We start from the raw sequence: 23968 nt of genomic DNA on the forward strand, positions 1-23968 counted from the left end.
TTTTTTTTTTTCATTTTTCATATTCATTACTAAAAAAGATATAGATATAGATAATACGAAAGAGATAGTACACGAAGCAATCAATTTACCAAGCAATCAATTTGCTAAGATAGAGTGAAATATCTCGTTGCGAGTCGTGCACTTGTTAAAAGCTTCCACTGTTAAGAAATTCGATAAAAAGAAGGAACGTAGTTGAGGCAATTTTGCCGAGGAAAACATTATAGAAGCAAAAGCCGAAACACATTGTAATCGGGTGAAGTGTGTGTTAAGAAAAGGTCATGGTGGGCAAATGGATGAAAAGAATGCAGAGACTGTGCGTGTTATGGACGAGTCGTTAGTTCCAGTAGAAGAGATCGGTTATGGTCAAACATCGATCTTCGCTGTCTCTCTTGTAGCATTAATTATGGTTAAGTAACTTCCCGTGAAAACCACCCACGTGCACAATTGTAACACTGCTAGAAATATTTATACAATGAAGTGTATCGAGAAGGTACAAAGTAATGTTAAAATTCTTTTTTTTTTTTTTTTTTTGAAAAATTCTAATGAATATGAAATAAGGAAGTTGAAGTGAATACGAGGGGAAAAAAAGAAAAGGAGAAGATCAAGATGTTGAATAAAAATGAGAATGATGATAAATAAATATACGTAAGTGGAAAATTTAATTTCCCTGAAAATGAGGAGAAATTTTTCTTTCTTACTTACAATATTATTATACATGCAAGAATATGTATGAAACGAAGTCAAACTTATCTAAGAAATTCCATTCTTTTGTCGCTAAAATATGAAGAAAGGAAATTGATAATAATAATAATAATAATAATAATAAAAATAATACCTCAAGTAAAAGATAAAAATAGCTGTAAGGTAAATAGGTTAAGGAGAATAAATAAATATAAAAATTGTTAATATATCTTCTATAATATGAAGAGATATCTTAGAAGGAAATTTAGAACAAGAGGAGGCAAGGGATGATGTTTAAAAGAAATGAGAAACTAGATTTCTCTTGAGAAACGAGGAAAAAAAAAAAAACGCAAAACATATTATTGTTATGTGATATTAAACACATTTTTGTTATGTGATATTAAAAGAGAGATACAAGGGGATGGACTAAGAGTCTGAGGGAAATGAAAGGTGCGTGAAACTGGAGCGGGATGTTCTTGAATTGTTTACTCGACAAACGGTGATAATAATATCGGGAAAAGGGTGGAAACAAGTTTCGAGATGGCACGACGAAGTTCGAGCGAAATTCTCCTTTAATTATATGGATACTAGAGACATTAATTATAGAGACATATTAACAAACACGCACGCAGAAAAAAAAAAGAAGAAGTATTGCTCGCTTTGAACGGTTTTCGCGCATGGAAACATTTAACAGGATCGTGATCAAAGTGGACAAGGCAAGCAGAAACCCTTTCAATCGAAATTCCAAGGCGAGTTTATCGTGGATCGATCTTAAACGAATTAAGTTCGATGGATACAAGTTATTATTAAACGATTGCTCGCAACCCTTACGATTTCTTTCCAATCTTATCACAATTCTGGATAAGATCAAAACCCATATCGTTTACGATCTTCCTCGTTTTATATTTCGCCTCGTAGCAAATTAATATTTATTCGAAAATATCGAGCATTAAAGAAATTACGTGTAATTCTATAGGAATAGAAATTAAGTTACATTTTCCAATTTTCCTTCGTTTAAATTTATGTGACTAATTAATTCTTATTTTATCCTAGAAAATTAATATTTATTCGAAAATATCGAGCTATTAAAGGAATTACGAGTAATTTCTTAATAGAAATTTATAATATTTTTCAATTATTCAGAATTTTTCCTTCGTTTAAATTTATGGAATTTCTTCAACTTGCATTCCATTTCGTTCGCAACTGTTCCTCGATCTCATCTTTCACGATTTTTTCCACCGAATATCCGCCTAAATCCACCCCTAAATCCTACCCCTCCATTTCCAATTTTTTTTTTCTCGGAGAAAAGAATTTTCAACGGTCCAATGATAACGGCGATAAAAAAGAAACAACCAAAAAAAAATCCACTTTACGCTCGCTTCAACGAAAGAGAGAGTTGCTCTAATAAATTCCATTCGCGAATTTAGAGAGGGAAAGGAAAAATTCTCGTCGTCTCGAATTTTCCCTGAATCGATAACACTTCGAGCTACGATTCTCGAACACGATATAGAAAATGTTTTGTGGGACAAGGCTGCTCCATACCGTCGTAAAATGAAAGTGAAAATATCCGTGTCAGGGGAAAAACCTCATTTCCTTGTGTCACGTGTCTTTCTCTCTCTCTCTCTCTCTCTCTCTCTCTCTCTCTCTCTCTCTCTCTCTCTCTCTGGATCTCCCAAATGCCTGGATTCTCCGCTGTCGAATTTCGTGACGATTTGATCGATCTTTCGTTAAATTGACCGAATTTCTTGTTTCCTTGGAGCGAAGATAAGATAAGATAAGATAAGATAAGATAAGATAAGATAAGATAAGATAAGATATTGAGGTATCGTGATGGATCGTGAAATCGTTCGCAATTCCTTTTCACCGTGTTCAAGTGAAATTTAATAAATTTAATTTTCGTTCTCCGAATGTTGAACGAAAAGCCACGACGACACTTAATTAATTAATTAACCCGTTTCGAATTTTGATTTCTCTCTCCCTGGTTTCGATAATATTAGAAAATTTCACTGCAATTTTATCTTATTTTTCTATCGATCCGATCTCTTCTGTTTTTTTTCCACACGACGTGCACACTGAATTTCACTTTTTCCTTCTCGGCTTCTTCGAAACAGAAAATTTTCAGAAACAGAAAATTCCCAGATCGTGCCTCGTAATTTCTCGCGTATTTTTCGTTCGAATTTTCGCGACGCGTTTTCGAGACGCGTTGTGACAGGAATCTGGTTATCGGTTGCTCGGCGTGGAAAAAGGGGATCGGTCGAGTTCGAAAACGATTCGATTAGCCGGAATTGCATTTAATGATCGAGAAATAAAGGGCGCTGGAACAGGCTGCGGCCCTACCCTTTTGTACACTCGAACTCGAGGGTTCTTTGAGCCGTGCCGTGCGAAATCATATTTGCGGCGCAAAATTTCATCTTGATCAAAAATAAATTAAAATAGGGAACCCGGTTTTGTTGAAATTATTACCTTTCCCGAACACGAAGCGTGAGAATTCGTAGAATTTCATCGATTCACAATCACTCCCAACATTGTCGCTTTTCCTTTCGCAACAACGATCGTCAAATCTTTTAATTAACCTCCCTATTATATTTATAATTAATTAAAACTTGAGAATGTCATTCTAATTAAATGAATTAATAATGATTAATTTAACGTGTGACTCGGCTAATTATAATTAATAAATGTCGCTTGATTATCTTTTATTTTTATTTTCCTACTAGAGATTTTCTCCAATTTCTCACTAATCTCTTCTACTTTATGATCTTAACATTATCCAAATTTTTGTTACAGACAGGAGATGATTGTGTATTTCAATATAATAAATTATATTTGAAAAATTGTCAAATTTAATTTTTCTTATAATGGTTTATTCAAATGGATTTAAATTTTTTCAATTTTAATTTGATATTCTATAGCAACATTTAATTCATGAATAAATATGCACGTTACAAAGGTCTACTATGCGTATCAAAAGCTACATGATTAATTTGGATCCAAACAAATCCAAACACACAATCTACGTTCAATCCATAGTCCAAGAATTAATCATATGCATGTAATATATAATATTATACTCTATCATATGATCATATATATGCTCTTTTTTCCAAAGAATTGGGATTAAAATTTAATATTTGACTTGGCTAACTAATCAAATGTCACTTGATTATTTTTTATTTTTATTTTTCCAATTTCTCTAATTAATCTTTTCTCTATACTTCTACTTTATGATCTTAATTCTATTCAATCTATATTCAATCCATAGTCCAAGAATTAATCATATCCATATAATATATAATATTATTATAATATATAATATTATGTAATATAAATGTCTCTTGATTAGTTTTTATTTTTATTTTACAGAGATTTTGTCCAATTTCTCATTAATCTCTTCTCTGTACTTCTATTTTATGATCTTAATTCTATTCAATCTATATTCAATCCATAGTCCAAGAATTAATCATATGCATATAATGTATAATATTATGTAATATAAATGTCTCTTGATTAGTTTTTATTTTTATTTTACAGAGATTTTATCCAATTTCTTTCTAATCTCTTCTCTGTAGTTTATGATCTTAACATTATCCAAATTTTTGTTATAAACAGAAAATAATTGTGTACATATATATATATATTTTTTTAATATAATAAACTATACTTGAAAATTGTCAAATTTAATTCTCCTTAAATTTATCCAAATGGATTTAGATTCTTTCAATTTTAATTCAGATAATTGATAATCTACTTTTATCTCTATAACAACATAAACAAATATGCTAGGTCACGTTACAAAGATCTACTATCAAAAGCTACATGATTAACTTGAATCCAAACACAATCTACATTCGATCTACGTTCCACAGTCCAAGAATTAATCATATGTATGTAATATATACTATACTCTATTGTATGATTATATATATGTTCTTTTTTGCAAAGAATTAGGATTTGAATTTAATATCTGACTTAGCTAACTAATTAAATATCGTTTGATTATTTTTTATTTTTATTTTTCTACAGAAATTTTGTCCAATTTTTCACTAATCTCTTCTCTGTAGTTTATGACCTTAACATTATCCAAATTTTTGTTATAAACAGAAAATAATTGTATACATATATATATTCTTTTAATATAATAAACTATACTTAAAAGTTGTCAAATTTAATTCTCCTTAAATTTATCCAAATGGATTTAGATTCTTTCAATTTTAATTCAGATAATTGATAATCTACTTTTATCTCTATAACAATATAAACAAATATGCTAGGTCACGTTACAAAGATCTACTATCAAAAGCTACATGATTAATTTGGATCCAAACACAATCTACATTCGATCCACAGTCCAAGAATTAATCATATGTATGTAATATATACTATACTCTATTGTATGATCGTATATCTCTTTTTCGCAAAGAATCGGGATTAAAATTACACGTTGATCATCAAACTCAAATGAACATCACTGTTTGAGATGGCTTCCGGCGAAAGTTGACATAAAACACGCAATATCCTGCATTAGAGCCGAAGTGTATATCGGTCGCAATGAAGCAATTATTTTCATCCAACGTTACCCATTAGTCGGCAATCCGATTACACGGCTCGGGCAGGTCAAGTGCTGCCTCCACTCCCTCTCTTTCTCACTCACAATCTTATCGAAGTGCATCGATATATATCGCGATACATGGACATGTTCCGTTTTGTTTTGAATTTCCTCAATTACAATAAAGATGGCTGACCAAGAATTAACACATCAATGAATTGAAATGAAAAAGACGGATTTATTATACGAAAGTTGAAAACAAATTTTCGTCAAAGGAATTGAAGAATCGAAAGATTGTCAAATATAGTCATTTGATGGATGAAAAATCGTTCGAAAGAAAATTAAATTGATCGAAGTGCTCGATGAAGCTATTGAAAAGTTGTTTTTTTTTTTTTTTTTTTGAAATTGTTGAATCGCCATTGCACGAATTTTAGTGAAAAATATACACGGATTCGGAATGACAACAATCGCCCCTTAACCTCTGTGTTATTAAAGTGACCAATGCCGCGCCCTCAAAGTGTTTTTGATCGATTCGAGTGAAATTTTGCATGCTTCTTTTTTTAAAATGTTATTTTAAAAAATTATTGGAAGCATAAGTGGGCACGACGAAAATGAAAGGGCTTCAAATACTTTTATATAAGAATATGTGCTATTTATGTAAATATAATTATACAGAAAGAAGAAATATATTTATTTTAGAATACAGATATTCACGGATAATTAAGTAATAAAGTAGGATTTATTATTATTCTTCCATTCTTAAATTTTTACTACTTTATTTTTGAAAAAAAAAGGTATTGTTCTTTTTTTCTTTTATAAAAAGAATACAATTTTTCGTGAATACNCTCGATGAAGCTATTGAAAAGTTGTTTTTTTTACAATCTTTTATAAAAAGAATACATTTTTCGTGAATACAATTTTTGACAAAGTTTGGGCGGTTTAAACTTTGGCATTTCGAGGGAAGCGAGAAGGTAAAGCGCGTGTTAATTAATTTAGGGGACAATTAACGATGCAACCGGGATGAAATCAAACAGATAATCGCGAGATCAAATTCTTTGATCTAATTTTTCAAATTTTTTTTTTTTTAATTAAGAGTGAGGCTAAAACTTCCTGTTCAAAAAAAGAATTGATAAAAAAAATTTTATATCCGCGAGAAAGAGAAAATTAATTAAATCGCTTGAAAAAAATCAATTTTTCTTTTTTCTTTTTTTTTTTTTTTTTCGTTTAAAATATTTTATTTCTCTATTATTTAAATTTTATGTTCATTCGTTGTTTTTTTATTTTATTTCATTTTATTTATTAAAAAAGAAAATTATAAATTGCTCGTTTACAGAACAAAAGTAAATCTCGCTTTTAATTACAATTATGTTTTTGTTCGAACTGAATAAACGAAATTACACTAGATTCGATGCTACAAGATGAAATATTTTATAATACTCCTCCCTCCCCGTATTTACCAAGGTGTTGGGACAAGGAGAACGAAATCTTGATAAAGAGGAGACTCGTTATTTGCACGCAAAAACGTACAATTCCCTCGAGATTAAACAAGCTCATAGAGAGGGGAAATATAAAGAGGAGCGATTCTTTACAATCTTTACATCAAAATTACATCAATTTTATTTTCCAACTCCATTCTTCCCGTACCACTTTTAATTTACTCTTGACACATGAGATTTCATTTATTTTTCTAAAGATCGGACAACAAACACGACGTAGTGCGAATTTGTTCAATTTACTGAAATAATCAAAATGATCGTAAACATCTTCGTCATTTTGAAGATGGCAATGAGAGAGAGAGAGAGAGAGAGAGAGAAATCTATTTGAGAACAAAATTTTTCGATAATTGTTTCTCTCTCTCTCTCTCTCTCTCTCTCTCTCTCTTGCTATTGGATACTGCTTTGAGAGTGATCACTCTTGACGCGATATTTATTGGCGAAAAACAATTGTCGAAAACTCGAGAGTTTTTCATTCTCGAATGAATACGTATAATCCTGATGAGAAAAAAAAAAAAAAAAGAAAAAGAAAGAAAAACAAGGAGAAAAATAGACATATGGGGAAACAGGGTGTTTCTCGAAGTAGAAAAAAAAAATAATAATAATAATTATTTCTCTGAATTTGATCGTTTGTCATCTCGTTAGAGATACTCGTAGAGAACAATCGAGTCTATTATTGAACTTGTAGGATTTCGGTTGAATAGGTGTATTTCAGGAATCTATAATTACTATCGTGAAAATGGTCAGAAACCGAACAAAAGGAATTCTCTGGATACGCTCAAATTAATTTCCAAATATAATTTCATACGAATAAGGAATTATTTTTCATAATTATTATATCATAGGATAGATAATTTCTCTTCTTTAATTATTAATTATATATATATATATACATATATGTGCCTGGAAAAATTTTTACATTTCATGCGGCGACGAACTAACTCAAAGAATTGAATTAATTCGCAAAAATTAAAATTTGTATTTCCAAAAGGATTTTCATTTTTACGTGTAAATGTATACGCCACGTTCATTATAAACCACGTTCCGCACCAACACCTATAATAGCAAAGATGTTAATTAAAATCCCTTCCCCTTTACATTCTATTCCCTAAAAAAAAAAAAAAAAAAAAAAAAAAATTGAGAATAAAACCTTTCACGATCCCTTGAGTAGAACGCAGCCGAATCTCCAGAAAGGGAATACAATTTTCAGCCCAGTAATTAATTCACAAAGAAAGAAGGAAGAAATGATTTCTTGGTAATGAAGCTTCAACTTGCTGAAGAGAACGTAAGAACGACGAATAACCATGACCAAAATCGATCGATTAGTTTTTACATTAATTACGATGAAATCGATTCTCTCTAAAAGTTAATTAAAATGCAATCAAAAAAATTAAAAATTATAATCCTCGTTATTTTTAATTTAATCAAACCTTTACTCGATGTGAATAAAGATTGGCTTCGTATTCGATCCAAAACAGGGATACGAATGTTAAATTGTAAAATCTGACGAGACGAGAAGAAAAATTAATGTTTGAGCTAGTGATTCAACTCGAGCACGTGCGTGTAACAGATTGTTCCAACGTGTCGAAAGAAAAGTTTTCTCGCAACGAGAAGCGTGAAAAAAAAAAAAAAGAAATGGATAAATTTTAAATACGTATTTTTAAATTTTTATTTCTTTTTCGAAAAATATTGCATTATTGGATTACAAGAAAGTCAGAGGATTACAATATTTGAAAGCATAATTTATTTAACCAACATCGAATACCAACATGCCGTTTTGCCATTGGATTTTCTTAAATTAAATAAAACTGTCATACGTTGTTCGTTCCTCGTTCTAAATAATTTATTAAATTTCGAAAAATATCGCGTACATAGGATAAGAAAATCAGAGGAGTACAATATTTGAAAGCAAATAACAATAATTTATTTAACCAACATCGAATACCAACATGCCGTTTTGCCATTGGATTTTCTTAAATTAAATAAAAACTGTCATATATTATTCATTCTAAATAATTTTAAATTTCTAGAATTTCTAAAATTCAAAAAATCTACAATGAAAGCAAATCTCAAATTTATTTAACGCATCGTTTCCAAAACTCTTCCATTCTGAACTTCACACTCCTTATACTCCGCATACTCCTCATACCTTTCATACCATAAATCATTCATTCAAAGGCAATAAAGGAAAAGAATTCAACAAGCGATAAAAAAAAAATTTTAAAAATGTAAAATAAAAATACCGATAAAAAAAAGTACAAATGTACTCACGTGTTGCATTGGATACGATGTACCACCGACAAGAAAGTCCCATGCCCACGCGAATATTCGCGCGCAGATGTGCATCGACGTCACTGCCAGTATGGAGACCTTGATCCCGCTGTGTCCAGCGTCTGGGACACCGAATTCCCTCCTATTTCCGCAGCTATGGTGTCCACCTTCCTCTCTCTCTCTCTCTCTCTCTCTCTCTCTCTCTCTCTCTCCTCTCCCCTCCTCTCTCACCTCTGTTCTCACATTCCACTCCCTAGAATCCCGGAAACTGATAATTCTCGTCAACGTATCTTCCCGCCATCCGGGCGGTTACCAGCTACCCTGGAGCAACCGTCATCCCCCCTCCCCTCTCCCCTCATCCCAAGATTCAAGGTAAATTCCACTCCGCTCTCCGGTATATATCGTTAATAGAATCTTCCTCGGTGCAAATACAAATACACGTCTAAAGTCCCTCGTTTCGATAGTTTTGGTTAACCGATCGATCGAGAGACCCGGATTGAACGTGATCGATCGATCTACTCTCGTGGGATAGTTCCGATCTCGTTAGTTTGTTCGCTGTGCAAAGGGAGAGATAGAAATTGTGCAACGTTTTAATTTCGACGATGTCGACGATTACAATGAAAATAATTTTGGATCTGCATTGTTACTGTTCTGTAACGTTTCTTCACAATTGATATTATTATCCACCATTTCTAGAATTCTAACGGTTTTTAATTATGGAGACAATTTAATTTAATTATGGAGATAATTTATTATACGATTCAGCTGTCTCGTGTGTAATAATTCTATCTATGTTGTTTCGATCAGAAGCGAACTAATGAATCTAACCTAAAAAGGTTAAGAAATATCAAGATCACTTGAAAATATCGAAAATATAATTCGCTCGAAAACTTTTCGAACGAATCACGACATTATGATTGATGGTGTACGCATTTTTCTCTTCCATATCGAATTCAAGATCGATTTTCGAAAAGGATCGAAACACGAGGATTCTGGAATTCAGAATTGAGACCGAATCCATGTGCTGGAGAGGCGCATCGAGAGGCGAATTGATCACCAATTAAACGGGCACGATTGTTAATCGTAGTCACTCTCTCGACTATGATCCAACCGAGTACGTCACTCGTACACTCGAAAACGATGGGTAACCGTCACTTTGACCGACCGAGTAATTACGTACGCTGTCACTTCTCACTTTATAGGACACTAATTTCTGGCCCGCTCAACAACCCGCTTCAATCAACCAGAATTGCACACTGTGTGTAACACACTTTCTACATATATACGAGCTACTTGTTGATCGACACTTGAACAGCAAGCAAGCAAGCAAGCACCATAGAAACGGTAGAAACTTCAAACACGTCACAGGATTGATCCACTTCCCTTTTCAAACTCGGCGATTGATAATTCCATCTGTCCACGGTGCGCGATCATGTGATTGAGAAACAATGTTACCGATGATAATGATGAAAAATCTTTTCTTTTTTTTTTTTTTTCAGATAAATATCGATTGGATCGATCAATGGATACGAAGAATATATTTATTATGTTTCGACGGGTCAATGGATGATTAATCGAGGAGGACGATGTTGTCACGGATTGTATTATGGTCGAGTTGTAAACGCGCCCATTCATGGAACACTCTCGGTCTGAGGGACCGGGCGAGACTGGCGGAAGAAACGCGCGCGTGCCGCTTGGGAACACATAGGGAACGCGGAACGCATGTCAAAATGAAATGTCTAGAGGGAAGGTATACACAACATCCTTGCGAAGGATCTTGAAAATTTCCCTCTTTAACTGGTTGGATGATGGGATTGGAAATTCACGGGATTCGCCGAAGGGACGAAGAGACAAAGGAAAAGAAAAATTTCGAGGAATTGAAGAGGAAATATTGGAATCGATGGAATTTAAAAATACGTAAAGCTTGACGTTTTTTGAGTGACGTGTATCTGAGAGTATCTGAAGGTAACAGTTAATGGAGAGGGGGGAGGGGGGAGGGGAAAAGAAAAATGTTGAAAACTCGAGTTTACCAAGAACTGTGTTCAATAAAATATGGAATATGTTGTTTCTTTTTATACAATTGTAAGTATTGAAAGTAGGGAAAATGTATGGTGTTGTATTGATAGAAGTTTTTAAATAAAGCGAGTGTAATTAGATATGGAAGCTTTTATGCAATTTAAAGTTTTTATTAAGTAAAGTGTGAATTAGGTCACTATTTTGTGTCACGGGGTATTCGAGTCATTAAAACTTTTCATATTTGACATTCTCGTTAAAAATTATTTTTTGATGTAATTAATATCAGGATGAATTGGAGGAGGAGGAAGATATAATGACAAAATATGAATATGAAATGAAATAATTAAAATAAAATGTAATATATTAAATTTTTTTTTTTTTGTATCATAAATTATATTAATAAGATTTTTAAATTTGAAATATCATAGTGAAATATTTTTTTAAAATTTTACAATATTATTCATTTATCATTTAATAATATTTCATCATAAAAAAATATAAAAAATCAACATTAAATTAATTTTTTATTATATTATTTGAAGGAACTATAAAAGATTTTTTATTTTTGTGTTTTATTACCGACTGAGTATAGAATAAGATTGCAACACAACTAGCGAGAAACTAGCAAAGAATAAATTTATCCATATTCTGAAATACCGACTATATAACGAATCAGGATATTCTTTCTACACATTTTGAAGAATAAGTTCAAAAATTATATAACAATTAAACTTGATAAAGTAGAAAAAAAATTCTCTTCTTTTACAGACTCATATAAAAATTGCATTTTATATGATAAAGATAAATCTGAATACAATCTTATTAATTATTGTGGCAATTATAAATTTTACTTTTTATATAAAATATGAAAGATATGAATTCCCAAAGAATTTGAACAATTTGGCAAAGAAATTCGCGAATGATTTCAACCAATTGATTTCAACCAATGATGGAGAAGGAGGATATAAACGTGAAAAATTTGCATGGACACGCATTCACATTGAAAATTGCTCGATGAAACAATCTTTGTTCGTGGATTGGTTGGAGAATCAATTTCAAGTCAAGAGTAGAACAGTATCAAACTCGAAACGAAATATCCGGTAAGGTTATTTTGTTGGTCGGCGATATTAAGGCGCACGAAATTCCAGTGGGCGTGAACAAAGATGATCGTTTCAGAAGAGTGCCGCCTACGATAATACGTTCCTTGTTCAACCAATGGAACAGGGGATATTACACAACGAAAAAATTGTATCGACATAAAATATTGCAAGCACTTTTGGGATACAAAAATAGGATGAAAGAATTTTACAAGAATTACAATATTAGAGCTTGCATAGACACGTTATGCAAATCGTGGACAAAGATAACTGCGGAAAATATAAAAGATGCTTGGAATAAAATTCTCATGTTGCCTCCAGATCCAGAACAAACTGGAACAACGATTTACTTGGATCGGAGAATCAAGCGATGATCGTCGGTACAACGAAATTGGAAGAGAAGAAGTTGTGGAAAAACGTGTCGGATAATTTTTATTTGCAAAGAAGAGAAAATAATTCCGAATGAAGAGTTTCAAATAGAAAATGTCAAGGAGGTTAATGAATTTGGAGAGGGTGAGAAACAGAGGGACAAGATTAATCAAGAAGATTAAAAGTTTTAATCTTGAAGTAAATGAAGTGCAATCAGATAAGCAAAAAATAGATATAGTTTGTAAACAAGAGGAAATGATCGAATGAGGAACGAAAGGATTGGGACGGAACTTCTGTTAATGAATTGAAATATAAATTTCAGCGTTTTTCTTAGAGTTTTTCTTAAAGAATTTGAAACATCTTAATTTAAATGAGTAAAGAAAAGAGAAAGTTAAAAAAAATTAAAATAAGTTAAGAAATAGTTAATTTTGTTAAGTAAATTTTAAAAAATATTAAATATATATATTATTTGATTTATTTAATATAAGATATTAGTCAATATATAATGTAAGTCAATAGGTTTTAAAAATAATTTTTGATACAATCTTGATATTTTTTTCAGTATATTTATTGAAATGTATTCATAGATTTTTTAACTGAACAGATAAAGAGCAAACGGAAAGGTAGAGTAAAAAATTCAAGTATTAGTGCCATCTCGTATAGAAGAAACGAATATAGATGAGGAGAATAAATTACATAGAGACAAGGATGGAGATAAGAATTGATTATTAGCGCCATCTTTTAAATATCGAAAACATCTGTTCAAAGATTGAATAAAATAAAGTAAGAATTAAAAGTTAGCGCTATCGTGTATCGTAGAGAAAAATAATAAATAAAAAAAATAATCCGCACGAATTAACAGCAACTTTGGAAAAGTAAAGTAACAATTAAACATCTGCATTATCTCTTGAGTATTCTTAAAAAAAATGATCCTTTGAAGAAATATTTTTGATACCAGTCAATTCTTATTCTATCTTTCTTTTATTATTATATATTTATTTTCTTTATTTATATTAATTTTATTTGCACTCTGAAGATGGCGTTGATTTCACAATTTTTATCCCTGTCCTTTTCTTATTATCGACTTTTTTTGTTTATATTTACACGTGAAAATAATAATAAAGAAATGTCAAATTTCAAATAATTCAAATAATTTAGTCCATTTTTTAACATTTTTAATATAATTTTTACATAAGAAAGAATTAAAAAAGGGATTAAAGATACGAATAAATTTAATAAAGAAATATTTTATATTTCGAGTCAAATGCAAAACATAAAAAAAAAGAAATCTATTTATATTGAAATATTACTGTTTTTAGGTATCAATTCTACCTACAATTTCAAACCATTGTCGTAATGCATCACTCAACACAACAGGCAAGCTATTCAAATCTCTAAGAATAATGTAAAATGGAAATGGGAAGTTATCCATATAGGAACGTATACCTAATAATTTACCACCATCAAAAACTGGCATCCTAATATCAAGTATCGAATCCTAAAAAAAGAATATATAATAAAAAACAAAATTACAGCATATAGTTGTACAAAATATGATAAATAATATAAATTTTCTCATTTACCTTGTTGAGAGGATTATCGACTATTATGAAGACGAGAAATATATTCAACAATTTAGCTTTTCTCACAGCTGTAGTCACCGTTTCTATCCCTTCGGAGAATATTCCTCTACCATCCGATAAAATAGTAACCAATTTGGCATTGTCAGAAGAACTGCTTTGAGATGCGAACATTTCTATCGTGAAATCAAGCAACTGGCCGATCATTGTCTTTTTTTGTTCAAATTTCATTTCTTGAATCAACCTGGAAGAATTAAACTCTCCTTAATCGCATCTAGATTTATTCGATTGTTTGTCACAGTTATAATTATAGATGCTTACCTAGCGCCACTTTCCTCTGTAAAGTTTTCCCCGAAAGGATGAAGTATGTTCACCCGTTCCCCGAAATTGACAACAGCGAGTTGACCAACCTCCAAATAAGTCATAGCTTTGCCAATCAACGAAAGCGATTCAAATGCCAATTCCTTCGAGTGGTTGTCGGCCATACTGCTCGAATCATCGATAGCCAACACGATCTGATAATCTCTTTTCGACGGTTTCGTACGCCTCAACCAAATTTTGTCTTTACGAAATTCACTGGCTATATACGGGATCACTTTTCTCATGTTTATACGCTTGCCAGTTCTGTAATCGCCTTTCAATCGAGAAGTTAACGTCGGTTCCAATACCAAACGTAATTTTTCCGACAATTCCCTGGCAGCTGATTCGGTTATGGCGCTTATAGAATTCCAAGCATTCGCCGCCTCTATCGAAGACGGCCCATGAGACCATTGGCCCAACATATTTTCTATCTCGGACCTCTTCCGTGCAATGTCATCCGTGGAAACGTCGTGCAACTCTGTCTCCGATAATTTTGTATGAATGGTAGATTCATTCCCTCGTAAAACACGAATCGTTTCCACGTTTTCCCCTTCAACTTCACCCCCTATCTCGATTTGCTGCTCCGCGTCGTCCGTTCTTTCGCCTCTCGCGTTCGTCGATTTTTCTTTCTTACTTTCAGACAATTTCTGAGATTGTTCCTTCTTCGTTTCTTCCTCTCGATCGTTCGGTTCTGGATCCTCGTGCATTTTAACGTCATCATCTTCCAATTGATCGTCCATTTTATCCTCTTTATCTGAATACAATTTATATACGAGTTTATTTCATATCGTTCAAGAGAGAGGAAAATTGAAATATAATTTTTGAAAAAACTTGAAGAAGAAAGAAGAAGAAACCTTTTACCTTCCAAGTTCGATGCCTGTTTCTTAATTTGTTCCTCGGTCGCGGCATCAAAAGCGTAATCGTCGTGTTTCTCTGAACTTTTGATATGCTCGTAAGTCTCGCTTTCACCGCCGCCTTTATTCTTCTCACTTTCCTCCTCGGTGTCTCGATCATGTATCTCGGCGGTTTTTAATTTCTTTGCTGAAGATCGGGCGTCGTCATCGGGCAAGCTACGTTTTTCATCACTTTGGCCTGGCCTTCTTCGTTTCGGCGCTTGTTTCAAAGATACCTCTTCGCCGGAAGTAGGGACATTCTCCTCCTGCTTAGATCCAGAATGTCCCTCGCGTTCTTCCGTTTGCGATTGACCCGTTCCTTCGAAAAACAACGAAACGAATTACATTCGATATATTTTTCACAAATATAAAATATTAAACTTTTTTACCTTTATCCTTTTTACTCTCCATGCAATTTTCCGTCGGATTTATCTCCATTTGCTCCTCGTTCGATCGACTTTCCACCGCATCCCTCGAGCCATCTTTCCTCGATTCAACTTCCTGAGAGGCGTCCACCTCTTTGCTACCCGCGTCGCAACTCGCTGGCGCCATATCTTCCTCTTCTTCCACATTCTTCTCATCTTCTTTCTCTTCCTCGAGGTTTTTTTCATTTTTCTCATCTTTCTCAACTTTCTCCTCTTTTCTTTTGTCACCGTCCAAGTTTGAATCTTCTTCCTCCTCCTCCTCCTCATCATCATCATCATCATCACCAGACTCCTTTCTTTTATCTTCCTCAGAGCCTTCTTTCTCTTCAGTCTCCTCCTCCATTTCTTCCGAAATTTTCGACTCTTTCATCTGATCGATGTCGAAGGGGTCTTCCTCCTCTTCGCCCTCAGGATTGTCCTCCTTCCCTTCCTCGTCCAGATTAACATCCTCCGGAAGCTCGAAAGGTTCCGGCTCTATTTCCGGCCTAATTTTTCCGTGATACGGGTCTATCTGATCCTCGTTTACCTCTGGCTCTTCGAATTCGTTGATCTCTTTCTTCTCTTCCCCCTCCCTTTCACCCTCCACTTCCTTTTCCTCGTCCCCATCTTTACCTTTACCCTCGTCCTTCGCGCTCAATTCCTCTTTCCCAGTCTTCTCACCTCTCCCCCTCTCCTCCCTTTCATTCTCCTTATCCTCGTCCACCTGCTCCTCCTCCTCCTCCTCGTCCTTCCAAATCTCTTCGTCCAATTTGTCGGCAGTTTCATCGGTCTCCCCCATTTCCTTATCGATGTCGTCGTCCTCCTCGTCCTTCTCTTCCTCCTCTTCGTCCCTTCGCCCCTCGATATCCTGCACCGTCCCTTCGAAATCTTCCGACATCTCTATCCCTTTCTCCTCCTCCCTCATCTCCTTCTTCCCTTCCTCCTCGCCCCTCCCCTCCTCGTTCGGATCCCTGGCCCCCTCCAACTGATCCTCGCTCTCGATCCTCTCGGACACGTCCTCCCGCCCCTCGCCCTCGGCCAGTCCCATCCCCCCTTCGACGTTCTTCCCCTCCTCCCCGCGCTCAGCCTCGTCCTCGTCCTTCGGTAGGCAGAAACCGTTGGCAGCCAGCTCGAGGAACACGTTCAATTGAAGATAGAGGAATTTGCAAGTGAGACGGAAGCATGCCACTTGCTCGTAGAGATAGTAGCGGAGAAGGAGGGCGTATTGTTCGAGGAGAGGTAGATACCGCAAAAGGGATCTGCAAAATGGAGATATATTATTTGTGGATTAATATTTCTGTGTACATGATATGTATACGAAGAGGAAGAAAATTGCAGCAAAATCGATTGATGAACGATCAACGATAATTGAATAGGAAGTTAATATGAGCAATTCAATCTGTTATTTTGATTTTGGATAGAATAGATTTCTTAATAATAGTAATAATAATAATAGTAATATGATGGGTAAATAGATCTAATATTATTTAGATCTATTCTGGAGATTCTAATATCGATGTAATATAATCTATGTGTCTAGTAACAATTGTATTATATAAATTTGACTATTATTGATTCACGATCCAATAATTTTTATGCTTAAGTTGATATATAAATCATTTTATAATCAAGAAAAAATAAGGTTAGAAATTCTACGTGTCTTATATCTAGTAATGTCTAGTAACAATTGTGTTATATAAATTTGACCATTATTGATTCAATATTTTTATAATTTTTATTGATATACAAGTCATTTTAAATTTCTTCTTCAAGATATTCTACTTATATGATCTAGTAATGTCTAGTAACAATTGTGTTATATAAATTTGATCATTATTGATTCAATATTTTTATAATTTTTATTGGTATACAAGTCATTTTAGATTTCTTCTTCAAGATATTCTACTTATATGATCTAATAATGTCTAGTAATAATTGTGTTATATAAATTTGATCATTATTGATTCATGATTATATTTTTATAATTTTTATTGATATACAAGTCATTTTAGATTTCTTCTTCAAGAAATTCTACATACCTTATATGATCTAATAATGTCTAGTAACAATTGTGTTATATAAATTTGATCATTATTGATTCATGATCATTTTTATAATTTTTATTGATATACAAGTCATTTTCTTTAGATTTCTTCTTCAAGAAATTCTACATACCTTATATCATCTAATAATGTCTAGTAACAACTGTGTTATATAAATTTGACCATTATTGATTCAATATTTTTATAATTTTTATTGATATACAAGTCATTTTAGATTTCTTCTTCAAGATATTCTACTTATATGATCTAATAATATCTAGTAACAATTGTATTATATAAATTTGACTATTATTGATTCACAATCCAATATTTTTATGATTTTTATTGATATACAAGTCATTTTCTTTAGATTTCTTCTTCAAGATATTCTACTTATATGATCTAGTAATGTCTAGTAACAATTGTATTATATAAATTTGACCATTATTGATTCAATATTTTTATAATTTTTATTGATATACAAGTCATTTTAGATTTCTTCTTCAAGATATTCTACTTATATAATCTAATAATGTGTAGTAACAATTGTGTTATATAAATTTGATCATTATTGATTCAATATCTTAATGTTTAAGTTAATATATAAATCATTTTAGATTTTTTCTTCAAGAAATTCTACATACCTTATATGATTTAGTAATGTCTAGTAACAATTGTGTTATATAAATTTGATTTTTGATTCACAATCCAATATTTTTATTGATATACAAGTCATTTTCTTTAGATTTCTTCTTCAAGAAATTCTACATACCTTATATGATCTAATAATGTCTAGTAACAATTGTGTTATATAAATTTGACCATTATTGATTCAAGATCCATTTTCATGATTAAATGAATATATAAAGTCATTTTATAATCAAGAAAAAAATACTGTAACGTTAGAAATTCTTATACTACCTAGCAATAATCTACTATTGTATAAATTTAATAATTTTATAATCAAGTTGATACACGAATCATTTCACAATCAAGAAAGAAAGAAAAAAAAATAAGAAATTCTCACGTACCTCACACGATGATTCGCAGATACGACATCGGATTCGTGAATAATTTCCAACAATTCGCCGAGCATTCGTGACACCGTGTTCAAACGCAACTGCGGAACGGCCTTCTCCAACGATTCCACCAACCTCTCGGTAATCAGATTCTCCTCGACGACGCTTCCCTCGGGTTCCCTTTCATCGATCAACCGGTCGCCGATTTTCCGGCAATTCTGAACCTTCTTCTGAACGACGAGAAGGATTTGGGTGACCAGCGCGTCCAACTTCGCCTCGTACCCCTTCTCCCTCCTCCAATCTTCCGGCCCGCTCGGTCGCCCCGCCGAGGGGGCCCGAGGCACCGATCCGAATACCTCGTTGCTCTCGTCGATCTTCCCGATCAGGAATCGCACGTTCTCGGCGATCGGGTGATCGTCGGTGAACGCCCGCCCCAGCTCGATCAGCTCCCGCTTCACCCGATCGATCCGTCGATAACTCGCCCCCAAGAATTCGACGCGCCCCCGATGGGACAACAGCACTCCTCCACCCGATCGCTCCACCCTCCTCTCGATCGAGACCCATCGACTCGACTCGCTCGCTATCCCCCTTACCAACTCCAGGCAACCCTTCATCGAGGCCGCCGCGCTCCTCGACACGCCCCCGTCCCTCAACATCGGCACACGCGCCTCGTTCAAATCGAGGCCCCCCTCCCCCTCCTCGACACCCTCGTCGATCGGACAACTCTCCAGAAATACGACGATCTGCTTCACGGATATCTGCAACACTTCCAACAACCCTTGGAAATTGCTCGCCGCGTTCCGAAATTCCCTCTGCGCGGGAATTATCCCCTCCCCCCTCAGAACCTCCGCCAATCCGGGGATATCCTCGACGCCTTCCGTCCTCGCGAATTCCACGATTCTCGCCGATCTCTCTCCTCCTTCCCCTCCTCCCCCTCCTCCTCTCAACGCCTCGACGAGGTCAGGGATGCCCATCCCGCGCGAAAATTCCAATATACGCGAAACTTTGGAGGGATCGAGGACTCCGCTCGAGGGACCAACCCTCGTCATCGAGCCAAGGTTCGACACTTGGAGACAGAGCGGGAGCAACCCGTCCAGGAACTTGGCGATCGTCTCCTTCTGGCGGTGGGCGAGGAGGGCGAGGTGGGCGGAGAGGCCGCGGCAGCGCTCCGCGTCCCGCGCCTCCAACCCCCCCCTCCCGCTGTTCAGCAACCCGTCGAGGAAGTTCATTTTGACCATGGAGCCGTAATAATACCTGTCGCAATCGTGCCATTCCTCGGCCAGCCCTCTGCCCCCTCCCCTCTCTCCTTGGAGAAACAACTCTTGGAGGATCAACTCGGCCAGATCGAGGGGGGGGCAGGCGAGATTCACCACCTCGTCCCTTCGATTCTTCCACGCGAGCACCCCGACCCTGTACGAGACGCCCAGGCGGGTTGCCAACGTTTTGAAGTAATTGGCCAACGCCATCCTCTTCCGCTGCGCGATGCTCCTCGAACCTCGACCTCGCCTTCCCTTCTCGTCGCCGCCGATCCTCGCCTCTCTCAAGCTTTCGCTCTCGTCGAGGCACTCCTCCACGAACGCCTCCACGTCCGTTCGTATTCGGCTGTAATCGTGGCTCGAGATCACTCGTTCGCAGTATCGGCGAGCCTTGCCCGCCAATCCCGCCAATTTTCTCGCCCCGATCTCGATCGAGCACGCGTCTCCCTCTGGGACCGGGTCGATCAAGAAATCGGACGCCTCGAGCACCCTCCTCTTCCTCCTTTCAGAGGGGGAGGGGGAACTGTCGGTTTTCAACACAAGGTGAGCGGCTACGCTCTCCCCCAAACATTTACGATACTCCCTGGCGAACTTGTGCAACGTCCTCCTCGTCTTCTCTGCCGTGTTCCTCACCGACCAATAGCTCGAGTCCTCCCATCTCGCGATCTTGATCGTGTCCCTCAGCCTCTTGGCGATCGGCTCCTTCGAGGCTTTTACCCTCACCCGAACGTGGTCCACGAAACGGGCGTAGTACAGGTGAACGTTCCACAGCACGGCGAGCAGCTCCTTTCGCCTGCCCTCCTCCTCCTGCCCCCTCCTCTTACCCAGGCTAGAGTGGTGGAGATAGAAGAGACGGACCAATTCGAGCCTGTCCTCGAACTCGATCAAGCAGGACTCGGTGAAGAAACGGTGCAAACTTTCTATAATTCTCCCCTTACTCGACCCGCCCCCGCTCGCCACGTACTCCTCCGTCAAATCGAACAGGTGGAACCACCATTTCGAGGCATACGCCCTCGACTCGTCCTCGACCAGTTGCAACGTGTCCTTCCACCTGGAGAACTCGAGCCTCCTCCAACGTAGAACCGTGGCGCCGAGCGACTCGACGAACCCGGCCAAACTGACGTCGTAGCGCGCGTTCTCCTCCCATTGCTTCACCTTCGTCAACAGCAGTTCCACGCCTGTCAGGTACCTCGACAAAGGGGACTCGATCGGGAAACCGAACACCCTGTCGATTATCGTTCTTATCGAGTTCAGCAACGGGTTCTCGGGCCATTCCCTCGACAGCTCCTCGATCCTGTTTAAGAGTCGGTCGAGCAGGGGGCGGCAGAGTTCCACCTCGTCCACGTTCGGATTCTTGTAGAAATTGTACGTCTCTCCCCTTTCGCGAAGGGAGGAGGAGGAGCCTCTCGAGATCAACACGTTCAAAGTGGGCAGCAATCGGGAGGAGGCGTCCTCTGGCCAAGTCTTCATCCCCCGCCCCAGCAACTCGTACCTTTGGGCCAAGGGACGGAGGAAATCAGGCTCGATTCCTCGATCCTCGGCCGTGGAGCAATTCAGCAACACGTTCGAGTGAATCTCGCGGACGATCCTCGCGTCCCTCCACGATATCTCCTCCTCGGCGGTTCTTCTCCTCTCTTTTCTAGAATTACCCTCGATCCGTTCCTTGAAGTCGAGGAAGTCTGCGGATCCGTGGTCCGGGAACATGTCTCTGAACTCCTCCTCCTCCTCCTCCTCCTCCTCTTCCTGCTTTTTCCCTCCCTTGCTTCTGAACAGGCTCTCCCTCTCCCTCGCCTCCTCCTCCCTCCGCTTCTCCTGCTCCTTCCACGCGACCCTGATCCCATGCAGGATCCTCACCAGCTCGTCCATCAGAGAGCCCGTTTCGCCCCCGTTTCTGGCTGCCAGAGACAAATTCTCGAGCTCCGCGAGGGCGATCTTGGCCATCTTCGAGGCGGCATCAGTCAGCCCATTCGAGGAGCACAGCTTAACCAGGTTCAGGTAATCCTCTTGGCACCTGCCTGCCACGGGGAAGCGCAAGAGCTCGTGAGAGGGGGTTGGAGGGTGGTTGGGGGCCGTCAAAATGGACAGCCCGTGGCGGAGGCTCGAGACGGCGGAGAGGATGGGGGAGACGAGGTCCGGGAAGCCGGGGAGAAACTTCCTCTCCAACTTCGCCGAGAACCTTTCCAACGACCTCCCCCAGACCTCCGCCTCGTGCAACCCCTCCCTCGACCGCGCCTCCTCTTCCCTCGTCGCCAACTCGCTCAATCTTTCCATCCGTTCGAACGTGGATCGAGACGAGGCAACGTTGCTCGAGAAATTCTCCACCTCCTCCCTCAGATCGGAGAACGGTCTCGAGGTGGGCCTGACCGGGTGGTGGGCCGAGTTCTCGAAACGATCCCTGGCCTCGTTCGAACGATCGATCGAGGAACGTTTGCAGGTCTCGCCCAAGATCGCGGATTGCAAGCGGCCGATCAGTATGGAGCGGTCCAACTCGGCCAGGTTCTCGCCAAGGTATGCCGACCTCAACGCCGCCTTTCGAACCGGATCGATGGATCCGAGATCGGCGAAGAGGAAGAGTTGGACGCAGCCGAGCAACATCCACCCCTTGCCCCTGGACGCAGCGTCGTTCTCGGCTCTCAATCTTTGCTCGATGCCTCGCAACGCGTTCACAGGGGAGAGGAGGCGATTCGCCAAGTCGACGTTCTCCTCCTCGGTCGGATTCAGCTCGATCGCGTCCACGATTTCGTTCACAGCGGACAGGTAATGGTTTATGTAAAATCGTAGGAGGACGGAGTCGTTGGTGGACACGTCGTATTCGGCCGAGTTGAGGGCGGAGGAGTTCCTCCATAGCAAGGCTCGGACGGCGCGTAGCAATTTGTTTCTGCTCTCGTGGTTCCCGAAAGTGGCGCCCTCCCCTCGGCCGGGGAAGAACAGCTCGTAGAGGAGATGGCAAAGGGTCGATTTGTTCACGAGACTCGTCTGGAAAAGAATTGGGGGATAATGAAGAATTTTCTTTCTTCTTCCTTTCGATTCATTTTTTACGGTTAAATAATAATATGGATTTTATTATTTATTAATAAATTTCAAGTTACGGATACCAATTTTTCGATATATGCTGTATTATGGAATGTTTCTGTATGGTACGAATAAAATAAAATAAAATTGGTTACTATAATTATTTGTATTTGTTTGTATGTGAAACTTTAGACAAAATTTTTTTCAGTTTATTAAAAAATGATTGTTAAAAAGAATTTATATTAACATATAAATATTAATGGTTATTATCCAAAGAATATTATTTATTTATGAATCAATATAGTATTTTGTTAACTTAATGTGTACAATAAAATTTAGATCATCAGTTCAAGTGAATTGGTATTTTTGTCCATATGTATATGCATATCATTACTATAATTACTTGTATTTGTTTGTATGTGAAATTTTTTTTCAGTTTATTAAAAAAATGATTATTAAAAAGAATTTATATTAACATGTAAATATTAACGAATGGTTATTATCCAAAGAATATATATTTACAATAAAATTTTAATCAAAAGATCTCATTGTTATTAGGAATCATTGTTACTTATGAATCAATGTAATATTTTGTTAACTTAATGTGTTCAATAAAATTTAGATCATGAGTTCAAGTGAATTAGTATTTTTGTCCATGTATATATGCATATCATTATTATAATTACTTGTATTTATTTATATGTGAAACTTTACATAAAATTTTTTTCAATTTATTAAAAAAATGATTATTAAAAAGAATTTATATTAACATGTAAATATTAATGAATGGTTATTATCCAAAGAACATGTATTTATAATAAAATTTTAATCAAAAGATCTCATTGTTATTTATGAATCAATATTTTATGTAACTTAATGTGTTCAATAAACTTTAGATCATGAGTTTAAGTGAATTGATAGCTTTTTTT

General features: G+C 36.7%; 2 protein-coding genes across 2 annotated transcripts in view; both read right to left on the reverse strand.

Annotated features, from left to right (window-relative positions):
* LOC122717266 overlaps positions 1 to 9093 on the reverse strand; it is a 27427-nt gene extending 18334 nt beyond the window's left edge. The window contains exon 1 of the mRNA XM_043941161.1: positions 8992 to 9093. Coding sequence (XP_043797096.1) covers positions 8992 to 9066 — 75 coding nt within the window. The 5' untranslated portion in view covers positions 9067 to 9093. The remainder of the gene's footprint in view (positions 1 to 8991) is intronic.
* Positions 9094 to 13735: 4642 nt separating this feature from the next.
* LOC122717362 (midasin) overlaps positions 13736 to 23968 on the reverse strand; it is a 109597-nt gene continuing 99364 nt past the window's right edge. The window contains exons 14-19 of the mRNA XM_043941382.1: positions 18784 to 23003; positions 15696 to 16969; positions 15275 to 15625; positions 14375 to 15167; positions 14057 to 14297; positions 13736 to 13971 (exon numbers count right to left, since the gene is read on the reverse strand). Coding sequence (XP_043797317.1) covers positions 13789 to 13971; positions 14057 to 14297; positions 14375 to 15167; positions 15275 to 15625; positions 15696 to 16969; positions 18784 to 23003 — 7062 coding nt within the window. The 3' untranslated portion in view covers positions 13736 to 13788. The remainder of the gene's footprint in view (positions 13972 to 14056; positions 14298 to 14374; positions 15168 to 15274; positions 15626 to 15695; positions 16970 to 18783; positions 23004 to 23968) is intronic.

This window comes from Apis laboriosa, unplaced genomic scaffold (genome assembly GCF_014066325.1).
Source record: "Apis laboriosa isolate Shangri-la unplaced genomic scaffold, ASM1406632v1 scaffold4_cov146, whole genome shotgun sequence".
NCBI classification, from domain to species: Eukaryota; Metazoa; Arthropoda; class Insecta; order Hymenoptera; family Apidae; genus Apis; species Apis laboriosa.